Source organism: Oreochromis niloticus, linkage group LG13 (assembly GCF_001858045.2).
Source record: "Oreochromis niloticus isolate F11D_XX linkage group LG13, O_niloticus_UMD_NMBU, whole genome shotgun sequence".
NCBI lineage: Eukaryota > Metazoa > Chordata > Actinopteri > Cichliformes > Cichlidae > Oreochromis > Oreochromis niloticus.
In genome coordinates this window covers 32,211,290-32,226,393 of record NC_031978.2, presented here as the reverse complement: position 1 = coordinate 32,226,393, position 15,104 = coordinate 32,211,290, and the positions used below count along the sequence as shown (strand labels likewise).

Sequence of the window (15,104 nt, the reverse complement as noted above, 5' to 3'; positions counted from 1 at the left end):
CACACAAGCATAAGTGCTTTCTATCCAACTTTCAAACACATTAGCGCCCATGGCAGTGACAGCTTTCACACATTGGTTTTAAAGCCACATGTGTTCCCATCCAAATATCGTCTTCTGTGAAGACCTTGTACATTTCAGCAAGACAACGCTAAACCACATACTGCAGCTATTACAACAGCCAGGCTTTTAAGAGTCCAGGTCTTCTGACCTATCAGCAAACGTAAACAAATCGGGACCAACCAGCCTTTCTTTGACATGTCCTCAGTTTGATATTACTCACTTTGTAAGTTAAATATGGATTTATGAGATTTCCAAATCACCGCACAGTGTTTTAGATTTAGATTTTACACAACTTCTTCCGAATTGGGGTGTGTGTGTGTGTGTGTGTGTGTGTGCCTGTGTGTGTGTGTGTGTGTGCCTGTGTGTGTGTGTATAGCACTTTTCAATAGAAGGTGTATTTAACTGTGCTTTATGAATACATTTTCCTGTCAGTGTATCAACGATCAGTTAATCAGGACACTTTTTGTATTTACTTTGTATCAAATTATACTTATGCTACACTGACTCTTTGTACCCAGTAGATTAATAATTAGCATTATATTAATAAACCAGTAAAAACACCACATTAAAATGCAGCACTCGAACCTCTGTGATATTTCCCCAGCAGCTTCTTTTGCCGAAGTGTCTCCGCAATCAGAACAGTATTATCATGTTTCTCCTTCAGCAGCTGTAAATGCAGCGAGGGACAGAGTAAAGACACATCACAGCATAAAAACAGGTTTCATGATTTCTGTTTTACAATAACCACTTTGGAGATGGCAAAATAAGGAAATGGCAAATGGACTGGTAGTTATGTAGTGCCTGTCTACTCAGGCTGAACACTGAAAACACCTTCAACGACATGTCTCATTCACCCAATCACACACAAATCCATACAGTGCTTCTTATCTACACCAAAGCACTTTATCTAACATTCACACATCACTGGGATACACCAGGGGGAGGGGACAAACCATCTGATTGGTAGACAACCTTTTCTATCACATTTACAAGCTTATTGTTTATATGCACAGCTACCTTTCCTAAAAACGCAGCTCATGGGAACGAGTCTGACTTATTGCTGGCTATGCGGACCAAGCTCTTGCAACGGTTGTATAAGGATTAAATGGCCCGTAGCAATGGAGCAGACACCCCATACTCCCGGAGCACCTCCCAGAGGATCCCCCGAGGGACACGGTCGAATGCCTTCTCCAGGTCTACAAAATACATGTAGACTGGTTGGGCAAACTCCCATGCACCCTCAAGTATCCTTGAGATGATAAAGAGCTGATCCAGTGTTCCGCGGCCAGGACGAACACTGCATTGTTCCTCCTGTATCCGAGGTTCGACTAACAGACAGACTCTCCTCTCCAGCACCCTGGAGTAGACTGTAGACCCCTGTAGTTGAAACACACCCTCCGGTCCCCTTTCTTAAAGATAGGAACCACCACCTCGGTCTGCCAATCTAGAGGTACTGCCCCTGATCTCCAAACAACACTGTAGAGGCGCGTCAACCAAGACAGCCCTACAACATCCAGAGCCTTCAGAAACTCGGGGCGGACTTCATCCACCCCAGGGCTCTGCCACCAAGGAGTTGTTTAACTGCTTCAGTGACCTCGCCTCCAGAGATAGGTGAGCTGTCCCCCTTGTCCCCAGACTCTGCTTCCTCCATGGAAGATGTGCCAGTGGGATTAAGGAGGTCCTCGAAGTATTCCTTCCACCGCCCGACAATTTTCTCAGTCAAAGTCAGCAGCACTCCACCCACACTATACACAGTATAGTGTGGGTGGAGCACTGTCAGTACATATCAGCTGCCTCCGGAGTCCCACAGGCTAACCAGGCCTGGTAGGACTCCTTCTTCAGCTTGGTGGCTACTCTCACCTCTGGTGTCCACCATTTGGATCGGGGTTACCACCACGACAGGCACCAACTACCTTGCGGCCACAGCTCAGTGCAGTGGCTTCGGCAATGGAGATGCTGAGCATGGTCCATTTGGACTCAATGTCCTCAGTCTCCCTCAGAATGCTGTTGAAACTCTGCCGGAAGTGTGAGTTGAAGATCTTGGCTGTCGGAGGGGTGCTTTACTGAGCTTCAGGTTGTGGAAGGGTAGTACAGTTTGAAGCTGGAGAATCTCTATAAGAATGTCCCATAGAAGCTAATTCTCCTAACTTTTGGTTGCTGTTGAAAGGATAAAGTTGTGGTATATCAGTGGTTAGAAATACCATTACTACTTTAGTATAACACTATAACACAAAGTCAGGGCTGACCCGGGACCATTGTTGTGAGCCACAGTGCGCAGCATGAAGGTCCTTTCACAGTGGACGTGTTCACTGTTAACTAAGAGCGAAGGATCCAAAGTATATTGCGCTGGCTGTTTTTTTGCTGCAGCTCTGCATGTACTAGATGCGCCTGCTCCTTGTCGTTTCAAAGCACGTATCTCTCTGACTTTATGTCCTCTACAGGAGTTTATGTTGTATTATCTTCAAATGTTCAATAAAAACATGTATCGCTAATTCACAACGAAGAAAGCTTTGTAACTATCCCGACTAGTGAAGACTGTGTCATTTCCACAACGCTGCTCCTTCTCGAGGTCCACAGAGCCACTGAAAAGGCTGTGGAGGGAGGTCCCTGTATAAAGCACGTAAACCTGTGACAAAATATTCACCGAACTCGGACACGCACAGACTGTTTTCCTTCGTGGTGATGAAGGAAAACGCTAGGCTGGCATGTAAAGGGGCAGTTATCCTTCCAGGACCTGAAGCTCTGTAAAGCACCCCTCCAACAGCTAAATCCATCTGTTCTCTGATTGGATTGTTACATTGTGATTGACATGACATTGACCAATCAGCTGAAAGGAAGAAAAATTGGGTTAAAATTTGTACTTGTAAGTTGAAATCCACACACAGCCAGGCAACCAGAGCACAGATTTTTATATGTAGTTTTTTGTTTGCACCTGTAAGCAGACCTTAACAAACAAAACTGTAACTTGTGTAAATATTTTTTACAAACACAAATTCTCATCTATGCACAAACAAAAGATTTTCACATGTTTTGGTTTAAAGGTTCACAACGAAGCATTTGATTTACAAGCACAAAATATTTATGACCACAGTTTGAGCCCACAGACATGGTCAGTCCTAACATTTAAGTTGACACATGACAAACCTCTGCCATGCACAGTGCAGCTGCACACACAGTGTGGGTCCCTTTCTGTCCTCCGTGCTCATGTGTCACTGTTATTATTGTTAGGAAACAACAATGCAGGGCCGCATTTTGCACATATTTACTAGTAAGAACTGGGAATCTCAATTCAAAGTATTAACAACAGGGAAAAACAAATATTAAACACTTACTTCCTCCTTGGTCGCCCTCAGTTGTTCTCTTACTGCCTCAAGATCAGAGAGTGCTTGATTTTTCTCCTTAACTGTCATTTCCAACTTATTTTGCAGCACTAAAAAAAGCAGCACAGTTAAACAATGTTGTGGTGCACTGACTGTACAACTGTCTGTGGGTTAACCTTCTGAGACTGAGACTGTAACTATTTTTCACACCAAAGTCTGGGAAACATTACATGAACTAATTCACCATTTCTCCCGTCACTAACCTGTAGCATTAAATAAAATGGCTGATAGTAACTGTCCCCTCATTCTCAGGAAGAACTGATCTCTTCATTGTTTATTAGCAGCCACCCTGTCTTTGTTTCTTCAAGTAAGAACATTTATTATGTAGTGCCAAACCTCTTTGAAACACTGATCGGCTTATTTCTAATCTTTTTGATAATACAGAATGATTGAAACAGAGTAATTCATTCATACAGCCGTTACATTCTCGTTTTTTAGTTTGCCTTTATACACTGTGCCAAACAAATGTATGAGACCACCTGTCATACAAACAAGAAAACACAAATACTTCAAACTTTGTCAAAATTGTCTCTGAAACGAAAACTTATTGGAATTTATGAGTCAAATAAGAAAGCTTCTTTGAGTCGGTGCCATGGACTTTAGCGTTTTAACCACTGAAACTTCTTTTTTGCTATTTATATATAAGTACATATATATATATATATATATATATATAAATATACATATATATGCTTTCTTATTTTTTCCACTTTCCACTTTTTGTACAACAATAAATCTTAAAATTCATGGACAACAACAAATAACATATTTCAGCATTAAAATGATCATGTTGAGCTTTAGTGGTCAGTTTAACCATTAAAGAAACATAAAAATAAATACAGTTTTAGTTTAATTTAGTGCAGCTGTGGCTTAAACCTGTGCTGTGCTAATAAGTTAGTTAAGAACTGTACGTGTCCAAAAATGTGACAAATGGAATAAATCTTGAAATAAAGACGTGTTAATACAAACAGCTCACAGCAGGAACAGTCTGAGACATTTAAACAGGGTACTTAAGCAGAAGAAGGTCGCTGACACCAAAAGCTGTTTCAGGGACAGATGGATTGCCTTCTGGTGAGTAGAACGAGGATTTCGTGTCATAAAATTTTCAAACGAAATACTGAAAATGATTTGAACAGATGAACACAATCTGTGTGATGTACTTAGCTCAGAACCTACGAGAACTGGTGTGTTTGGCTGGGATCTACAGAAGTCTGTAGCCAAATATCTCTGGTGTTTCATCACAGTAGCTGCTTTGACTAGCTGTCCATTAACATGCAATTATGAATTTTCAAGATAATAAGCCCACAATCTTTGCAAAAGTCAACTTATTTCAGTATTGCCTGTATCACAGCATATTATTTGCAAATGACATGATTATCTGTCCCTTTTAATGCCACGTCATGAATGGAAAAGCATCATTGAGTATAAATCCATTATCACCCGAGGTATAATTACTGTTTGACTAAAGGAACTGACCGTGACGTTAGCCAGAGGCAGCTGGAGGAGAAGCGAAAATAAATCTGCAGTGCTGAACTTCAGACAGCTGAAAACTCTCAGGACATCTGGAACTGCCAATTATTTTATGCACATGTGTGCAACACACCGAATATTTTTTATTTTAAGGGTGTGTACGTTATACTCTTAATGTCATCTGTAAATTGAATTTTTGATGAAGCTAAAAATCACACTGTGATGGACCGAGGGACTGGCTTAAACCTGTCGGGGTCTGAGACCCAGCATCTTGAGTTTATTTTTCCTATTCTTGACTTCTTATGTTAGAATCGTGTTTTATTCTTTTTAAGGATATAGTTGAGTTATTTCATATTTCTGATTACTAATGAGATAAGTTCTGGTATATTAGTTTGTCTTAGTTGAGTTTTAGTCTGGTTGATGTTTGTCGCTTTTTTGTGTCTGCGTCTCCATGTTTCCTGTTTTATTTTGAAAGGTCTAGTGTTTCCATGTTCAGTGTGTTTAGTTTTGTTTCCCCTGTGGCGTCATGCTTCATTTGTGTCAGCTGTGTTTCTACTTCCCTCCTTCCCCTCCTGTGTGTCCTCAGTGTCGGGTCGTCTGTTTTCAGAGTGTTTTGTTACAACTGTTCATGCTCAGGATTATTCCCCGGCTACGTGTTTCATGTCTCCTTCCACAGTTTACAGAGTTTGTTTAGTTTTCCCAGTTCAGGTCTCTTGTTTCGCTTTGTGTTTTTGTTTTTTGATATTCAGTCCAATAAAATGGCTCGCCCTTCGTTACTCTTCGTCTGCCGTGCTCCCGTGTCTGCTTTTGGGTCTGCTCCATAAACACACCGACCAGACCAAAACATTACAGACTTCTAGAATCCAGATAATTTGATTTCCACTAATTCAAATATGTGAGAAACTCAAAGTGTAAATCATGTGCCATGTGCAGACTTTGAGTAAAGTCCTTGTAAAATGAAGTGTCAAACACAAAGCTCATGGATCCATTTCCAAACTAGATTTCACCTCAGTAGTACTTTCCCTTCCTCATTTATCCATCTTCTAACCCAGAGTTTGTCTCACTGATGTGTAACCAGGACAAGCAGAAATGCAGTAACTTATCACTGCCAGCAGATGGTTAAAGAGTAAATGTACCAATGCACAAGTGCTTTCACAGCTCTCCTTGTGACCAGTGAATACATTCTTGTGTTCAAATACTCTTTGGTGAATGAATGAATGCTGTAGGTGAGGTCTGTCAGTACAGTGTGTAGTATACAGTGTATGCTTTACATTATATGGCAGGAGGAGCCAGTACCTGAGATGGAGTTGCAGCACTGAGGAGAGAGGCAGTCTTGGCTCGATGCATGCAGGTCCTCACTCTCTTCTGCTTCATCATTAAGGTCGATATCTGCAATGGTCTCAGGGCTGATGTGAGACAGCAACATCATACTCTTCCTCTTCAGAGAGCGGTTCTGCCTGTCCAGCTGTAGCATTCAGGCAAACAAAGGAAATGTAATGTACTGTCAGAATAAGTGTGTGTTATAAAGCAGCATTCATGGTTTATTTGACCAAATGAATAAAATGACACTGACACCAACACTTTCTATGCAAAGTGTGCAAACATCTACCAACATGTCACCTGGGTTTCTCACAAGCATAAACCAATAAAGACACCAACTGAAGTTCAACACACCTGCAGTCAAGTCCATAAGTTTTTGGACAGAAGTACATTTTTTTGGTAATTGTGCCCTTGCACACTAGCAAAGTGGACTTTCAGCATTAATTCGGGGGGGGGGGGTGTTAACAAAAGTATTGCATTGAATATTTAGGAATATATTATTATATTTAGGAAATACAGTCATCTGAATACATCGTTTCATGTTTTCTCAACAGTAACTGGACTGACTGACAAGCTGTTTCATGGCTTTTCAATGTAATGAAAGTAGGCCATGGCTGGGCTCAAACACAGATCTGCAGGCATTCTGAAAAAGAAGGAATGCAGTGCCAAACTCAGCAACAGCAAAACATCTGAGACCACAGGAGGCAGCTCAAATAGATTAGAGCAAAATTCTTCTCTTAGTTAAGAAAAATCGAACCAACTCAAGAACACATTTTCAAGGATTACCAAGTTCCACAGAGAGACCATAAATGCAACAGTTGATGCTAAAGTGTAGCAATGCTTTGAACATTTGCACTTTAATCACGTCTTCATTGTTTCACATAATCTGTGGCAAATTCATTTTCCAGGAAACGAAGTGAAGCTAAAATCATATTTTGCTTGTTTTCACCAAAGTACTGATACTGCTATTAAAACAATATCTTCTAATGTACTGTATGTCCTAGCTGAAGTAAACAGTCCTGGTAACAAAGCATTCATGGATTTTTATACAAGGTAGACAGTAGACTGTAGACCACCAACATCTAATGAACATAAGCTTGTGCCGAGCTACACAACACAACTCGGACAGTCTCACTCACAGAACTGCAGTACAACATGGCAGTACTACTACTGTAGTAGGAATAACAATTCATTTTAGCTGTTAATATTTTAACACTCCATTATAATCATTCCTGCAGTAGTGTGTGCTTCTCTACTGAAATGCAGCATCATACTTTATTTAGAATTTAGATTTCTTTGGACAGGTGACACAGCTTATTAATAATATTGGGGTAACAAAGTAGAAACAATATTACAAAGCTGTTATTACCCACTTACATGAATTCCAATGTAATATTATTCAGCTGTAACTACTGTTGATAAAAGATCATTACTTATTTTGGTAGCTACTTTGATAATACTACTTCCCTATTATTACTTCTGTACACACCTGTTGTTACCCCACTAACATTAAAATCTTTGAAATGAAGTCCTTTGCAAATGTTTTGGTTAAAAACAGCTAAAGCTGTTCAGGCTGAGCACTTTTACCACAACGCATTACAAGACGATGTGATGCTGCAACAGAAAAAACTGCTTATAGGATTTTCAGGATATGCTCTGTGAAAGATGGCATCCAACATAAACTGAAAGAGCTTTCATCGTTTCCCAGATCTGTGCATGTATGTGTTCTAGTTAGCCACAACATTTAAAGAAACGAGGCAGCTGAGTGGAAAAACAGGGCAGATCAGATGCTCTGATTTCCTCTTTTCTTTGGACCTGCAATCAGGCATAATGGCAGGATGTATGCAAGGTGTGGAAAAAGCCGTCATTAGAGTTGTGCAAACAGAAAGGCAGCAAGTCTCTCTCCTCTTAGATCCTGTAAAACCACGTTTGTGGTGACGTGTATTTACATTTCTGTGATATCGATTATTGCTTCTAACACGTATAAACATTTAGTGTTTGATTAGTGTTTGATCGATCTAGCTATCTAATTAAGGAGACCACTGGTAAGTAAAGCATGAATGAAAGCCACGGCAGTGAGACAGATGCCTCTTATGCACGCTTCTTGATGTCATCTGGAGGAAGAAAAGTCCCTAAAGAGAAGAAAAAAAGTAAAGGAAATAGAAAACAGGAGCCATGAAAGAAGCATTTATTAATGGCATCCCGGTGAGAGCGGATTGCAGCAATTCCATCTTTTGATGACACCCTTCAGACGACATCGTTTTTTCTGAAATGCAATCAACAATACATAACATGGAATCACATTCTTCTGATAATAATCTACAATTGGTGAAAGATGTACATCTAAAATTACATACTTAGATGAATCGAGGCTGACATAACAGTCGGCTAGCGCTCTCGTTGGAGGTCACCATTACAAAGTCACAGCCTTTCATCTTACCTTGATCATACAGCAACACAAAAACATTAAGCATCAAAACCACATTCTCCTCTGACTGGTTGTAAATTGCTAACCCCCTCCAGCTTCTTTTAAATCAAAATGTTGACGAGTTAAAGAATTGCTCTAAACTTCTTTCAGAGCAGCCTTGGAGATATTTGTTGTGCAAAATTACCATCATTGGGGACACAGAAATTAACATAGAGTTTAACTTGCCGTCCTGGTGTGTTCCAGGTCTGATTTAAATGCAAATGAGTAATAAACCCACGTTAACACCTTCACAGTGTGCACAGGAACTGTGACTTTGGAGTATTGCTGCTGAAAGGCCAGCGTAATGTTTCATACTCAGACTGTACTCCATTCACACTGCTTATGGATTTATGGTGAACAAATGTGATGCTTTTAACATAAGTAAGTTAATAATTAATAAATGGATTTATTCTTTGAAATAGCTAATCAAGGACTATTGCTGTCTGCCCCCCACACCCACAGCACAGGGAGTGTCTGGTTATAGACATTGCTTTATATGAAGAAAGAAACCGTTAGTGAAGCAGAGCGAAGACATCAAATAAAGCCTGAAGGAGAGCAGTTACTTAGACTGGCACCAAGCAGCCTTTTAGCCAGTATTCTTAGGAAATCATAATTCATTCCAACTGTCAGGCCTGAAATAGCACAGTGCTACCTGCAGGCAGCTGCTTCACTGGACATAGCCTGATACATGATGTCTGTTCTGTGCTCAGTCAGCTGGAAGCGGGATTCAAAATAATCCTCGACGACAATTCAAGACAAATACAGTTTGTCACATCTGATTCTCTGTCATCGGTTCCAAAGTATGCTGTTCATCTTTGAAAAATTTATTTTACAAAACAAAATTTAAAAAGTAAATTAGGAAGAAAGGCAGCTCGTACACGACTACTTAGAGTAACACCTACTTCAGATACTGCAGTGGAAATCTACGTACACAGCTGCTCTTAAGCCTCGTAGCTCGTGTGGAGACGCGGCAGTATTCTCAAAATGTGAACAGACACTAACAGTCACCTTCTATTACCTCATACTCACTTGACCTTTTTCTACTCTGGGAGGGGCTCGAGGTTCACGTCGGCCTACTTGATCAATTTAATGGTTGTAAATATCTCAACTTGCTAAAGTTGGACTGCTGGTTACTGCTGGTTACTGCTGGTAAATGCAGCTGTATTAGTTGATTAGTAGCTGTATTTATTTCATGTGACTAGTAAAGTTATAGAAGTCTGTCAATCAACAGCGCTTCATGAATCTGGAGAAAAAAGGCTATTTAAAAACAGTAAAGATACATTTCTAATAAATTACGTAATAATTTATAATTTAATTGCATAAAAAATTGTCCATCTTATACCTACCTACAGTCGTACAGAGGCCTGACAATTATTCAGGACAGAGGTACTTTTGTTATAATATTCTAATGTTGTCGTATGTTATCTCAATACTGTTGACTTTATAACTAAGGAAACAACAGAAGGTGTCAGAGGTTGATTCTTGACTGAAGCTGGACTGTTAAAGTCAGTATAAAAGAAGACGCTCCAGTCAACGTAAAGACGGACGGAAGATTCTGAACTTTTATTGAATCTTTGACTAATGCAAAAATTCAATAGTTGCATAGATGAGTTTAGGGCGCGTCCGGAGCTTCCTGTGGGGGGTGCTGATGTCATCTTTGGTAAAGATTTAGCAGGGAGGCAGAGCTGGCCTGTTACAGCAGATGAAACATCAAAACAGTCCTGACAGAAGAGCGAGCTGATCCTTTATCATAGGAACTGTTGATCATCTGAGGTGGGAAAATATCATCCAGCATATCTTTGCCACCCTGAGCTACTCATGAGGAGGCGAGCACTGTGTGGAAGAAGTTCTGTCTGTGACACTGTAGCTGTGCACGCGGGGGTCAGGAAACATGAGTCAGATATGTTTCATGGCCACTGCTGAAACATAAGATTTCTATGATCAATAGAAGAATATTTGTCTACTGCTCAGTGCAGTAAAACTCCTTTGATATAAACATATAGACCTGATGTAACATTAACATCAAATATTTTAATACTTAAAATAACACTAGTAATAATTTCATTTGTTATTTGCTGGTTTAGAGGTTTAAAAACCTTTTAAACATAGAGACACAATTAAGTAATTAAGTGAACAAATGAGTAAGTGATAACGTCAGCAGATGATCAGTGTGTAAATGGACCGATTCTTCTCCTGAAGCACTCAAAGCGCAGCAGTCACCCATTCACACTCATTTATACGAGCGCCTTTTCTGTGCTTAAGTGCTTTTTATCCAGCGTTCACACACAGTCACACTCCCATGGATGAAACTCGGGGTTATCCTTGCCCAAGGATATTTGGGGAGCAGCCAGGGATCGAACCACCAACCTCCCGATTAGCAGATGACCTACTCTGATGAAAACCTTCACCGTAATTCTTCCTCAGTCTCCAACTGTCCACACTCACGTCCAACCAGGTGGACTATGAGGGCTTTTGTGCAGAAATTGAATGAGAAATGATTACTGTGATAAGTTCAGCACCAGTGGGCTGCAAAATCACTATGTGCCAGGCTCCCCCACTTTCAATCACAACTCGCATTTTGGCAAGGACTCCAAAAATTGTGCTGTGAATCAGAAGAATCCAACGCAATTTTCTACACAGAGCCGTGGGGACAGCAGCGGTGCCAGAGGACCAGAGAGCGCTGTGATTGTAACCCTGCGCTCAGATAATGTCATCACAAATGACTGACTGGACTCTTTAACATTTACTTAGGCAAGCTGGTTCTAAATCAACACATCATTATTACATTATGTTATTACTTTATTCTTCTCTTGTTACATTTTAATGACACAGTTTTAGTAAATGTGAAACTGAATCTGAGCGCGTATAGGACATTAGAAAGACACAGACTGCTAGTTGAGACCTGATTTAACTAAAGGTGACCTGTACCTTGGAGGCCAGCGCTTCAGCACTTTCTCTGCACATTCGCTCAATCTCCAGGTTCTCCTGGATGGCGCTGACCTCTTCAATGACCATCTGAGAGACTAGAAAACACAAAAAAAGACAAGATGAAAGGAAAGAGGGGAAACGGCTTTTTCAACATCATGTTACAGAACAAATAAAAATAGTAAAATATGACAAACATCATATCCTACAACACTGATGTGAGGGAACTTCATGACTAATATTTTTCAGTGTTACACGTGGTTGTTAAATTCTCTGTTGCTCTGTTTTAAAATCTCACCCTCAGTTTTTTATGTTAGAGTTAGTGTATGTATTAAATACTATGACTCTCAAATGTATTAATAGTTCTAAATATTTTCTGGGCGTTGCTGTCTCCAGCACCTCACAACGACTCGGTTATTAGGACAACAGGTTATTAAAAAACATAAATCAGTGTTTAAACAAATCATATGTGTTAATTTTACAAACGAGTCATTAGTGTTGACTGATGAAATATGAAAGGCTGTATTCATGTGAATAAGAACTTTAAACATCAACTCATGAACAAAAGGTCACGATGGAAACAAAGAAAATAATTAGGATTTTCTAAAAGACGATGCATTCCTGCAGCTGACGAGAGCGCCGTAACACTCAGTCACCTCAGCAGTGAATGACCTGTGTGCATCATTAGAACGAGACTTTACACTGAACTACATATTTATTTATGAGCTGATATTCAGATTATTTACCCAGCTTTTTATTTTCTTCATCCGTGTCTGATTGAATAGACGAGGAAAAGGATAAAGAGCAAGAGTATTAATAAAGGCGAGTGTTGTGCAAGTATTTCAAGGGTGGACATGAGCTTCTCTTTAGGAGTCATGAAGTGTGATGCTACACTTCAGCCTGCGTGGGAACATTTTTATTCTGCAATGTGACAAGAAGTGATTTTTAATTGATATTACCTATGACAATGGTAAAGGAAATACATGACCAAACTTTTACCGCTAACTGCGTTCTGGTCCCGACTCATGTAAAGATCCACACAGGCCACGTTTGGTGGAGAAAACAGGAGCTCACACAGCAGAGAGGAGCGTGGGAAAGCTTTAACTGCACACTTTGAAACCATTATATTATTACTGCTTCTATGTAATAATAGCAGTAATGCTACCATTGCTGGCGTTTTATTCTTCTTTTATTTCTGTTCTGTTTTCTGATCATGTCTGGTTTGTTACAGCTGTGAGACAAAGTCTTTAAAACAAGCCAGAAACAATAAAAACTATCTCAGCACACTTACTTTTTTCCTTTGACTTTTCAAGTTTTCGTCCCTACAAATATAATTGAGCTCTGAATAATGTAAACATGTCGACAGTTACCTGGATGTAGAGTCAGGAGGGTCTGTGGGAGCTTTAGTTGGCAGAAGCTGCCTGCTGCTGGCCACAGCAGGGATGATTACAGGAAATGTGTCAACCCCCCAAAACGAGACTTTTACTTTGTGTCCCACACTGTATATATTTTAGTCTTAATTTTAAGGTTTTACATGAAACCTGCTGGGCGTCTGTCTTTTGTCACGTTTGTTGTGTGTTCAAAGCTTCCAGGCAGTAAAAATAAAGTATGGATGAATAGTAAAGGTTAGATTACTGGAAGGCATCGATTAAAAGAGATGTAGAGAAAAAGTTTGAGCCTGTACAGCAGAGCATAAACCCAGTGACAACACCCTGGCACTACTAAAGACAATGAAGGTGGTTTATTTCCTGAGAATCTAACAGGTTCTTGGAGCTGAGTGAAACTGTGAACATGCAGCGGTCCGATTCACCGTTAATATGAAAAACTGTGATTAAAGCAGTTTTATTAAAACATTGGGAACAAAATTTCCAAACAGCAACGTTTCGAGCTGCAATCGTACCTCGGTAGGAGAAGAACACCCTAAAGACTGCCCTGCCACTTAACTAATTAAACATTACGGCTGAGTGAGGGAGAAATTAAGCATTAGTGCCATTGCCGTGGGCAATTCCTTCCCCCCGGTGACACCTAATTAAGAAGTTGATGAACGTCAGCGCTCGGCGATATCCACTCTGCCGTCCTCCGTATCAGGCGCTCAATAGCACTTAGCTGCCAGTTTTCTTCCTCAGCCTCTTCTCTGTCTCTGTCCACACTCGGCAACCTACGAGAGGGTGCCTCGAACTAAATGACGTGTTAATTATAATTACTGGTAGCCATGGTAAATAAACAGCGCTGGAAGCGTTGCAAGTATATGAGCACGAGTCCACAGGGGGCTCTGACACATCACAATTGGCATTCTTAATTGTAAGTTTCAGCCTCCCCATCATCGTCCCTCCATCTTTCCCCCCTCTTTTTCACGCTTGTCTTTTTTCATCCCGCTCTCAGGAGCGACAGTGATTACCCCTGTGCCGACGTGCTACATAATGGTATCAGCGCCGTCAACGGAGCAGTGAATTAAATTGTATCTGCAGCCGCTGCGAAGCCTTGATGAGGGGGGCAGATGCCTTTGTGGTGTTATCATTATAACACAATGGTCATGTTGTCATCAACCTTGCCATCGCCAATTGAAAAGGCACGATTGTGTGTTGGGGGCTTTTCGTCACATCCTCCCACAGCCCCCGCTCCCCACCACCCACCACCCACCCAACACTTCTGCCCCACCCCCAGCCGTTTCGTTGTGAATAGGAGCAATTTTCTAAGAGCTATGAAATCACGTAATAGGTCCTAATATGCAGCTGCTTGGCACAGTGAGGCAGCCTCTATTAACGCGTAAGTCAAACACAATATGTGTTTTGGCTGGAGAATCACTGAATACATGAGTACAGGCCAGAATTATTCAGATGAAAATCCACACAACTGTCATGGTTACAAAGACAAACTATTTGCTCCATCCTTTGACATGTGGTGCCCCATTTCAAATTCTGTCTCCACTAAAGTGGTCATAGCAACCTGTAAGGAAAATCAATTGAATGGTGCAGCGGAGCACCTGAAATGTGTTTGCAATCCCAGGAAGCAGATAAAAGCTCAGAAAAGGAGCTGGAGCTGCAACGGTGCCGCTCACGTGCCATTATTTGTATCCAGGCTCGTATTTCCACAGCTGCCATCGTTTTCAATGTACATTTATTACAGCGCGCCATCTTGCCGTTAAATAGGCACGTTAGTTTAGCCTGCAGCTAACTTTTCCAAGTGCGAGTGATATCATGTTCCTGCTCATGTCTCATACCTCACTGTGCTCCTATCTGTCGTCAATCTTTGTTCTGTGATCAGATTTTTTATGCTTTTAGTGTCATATTATAATACAAACAATGTAAACAACTTCTCACTGTAATGCTGTGTGTGTGTGATTGCCACTAAATGACTGTATCCCTGCAGAGACTAATGTTCAACCTGTCATGACCAGTGTTGGGCAAGTTACTTTCAAATAGTAATTCAATTATAGTTACTAGTTACTTCTTCAAAAAAGTAACTGAGTTAGTAACTGAGTT

The 15,104-nt window shown here is 40.6% G+C and overlaps 1 protein-coding gene across 3 annotated transcripts in view; it reads right to left on the bottom strand.

The window, feature by feature from the left end:
- The window catches only part of shtn1 (shootin 1), a 37,059-nt gene that overhangs the window by 13,265 nt on the left and 8,690 nt on the right, over positions 1-15,104 (bottom strand). For all 3 annotated transcript variants that reach the window (XM_025897437.1, XM_019367064.2, XM_005459514.4), the window contains 4 exons: positions 11,626-11,720; positions 6,207-6,375; positions 3,393-3,490; positions 646-727 (listed from right to left, as the gene is read on the bottom strand). In XM_025897437.1, coding sequence (XP_025753222.1) covers positions 646-727; positions 3,393-3,490; positions 6,207-6,375; positions 11,626-11,720 — 444 coding nt within the window. The remainder of the gene's footprint in view (positions 1-645; positions 728-3,392; positions 3,491-6,206; positions 6,376-11,625; positions 11,721-15,104) is intronic.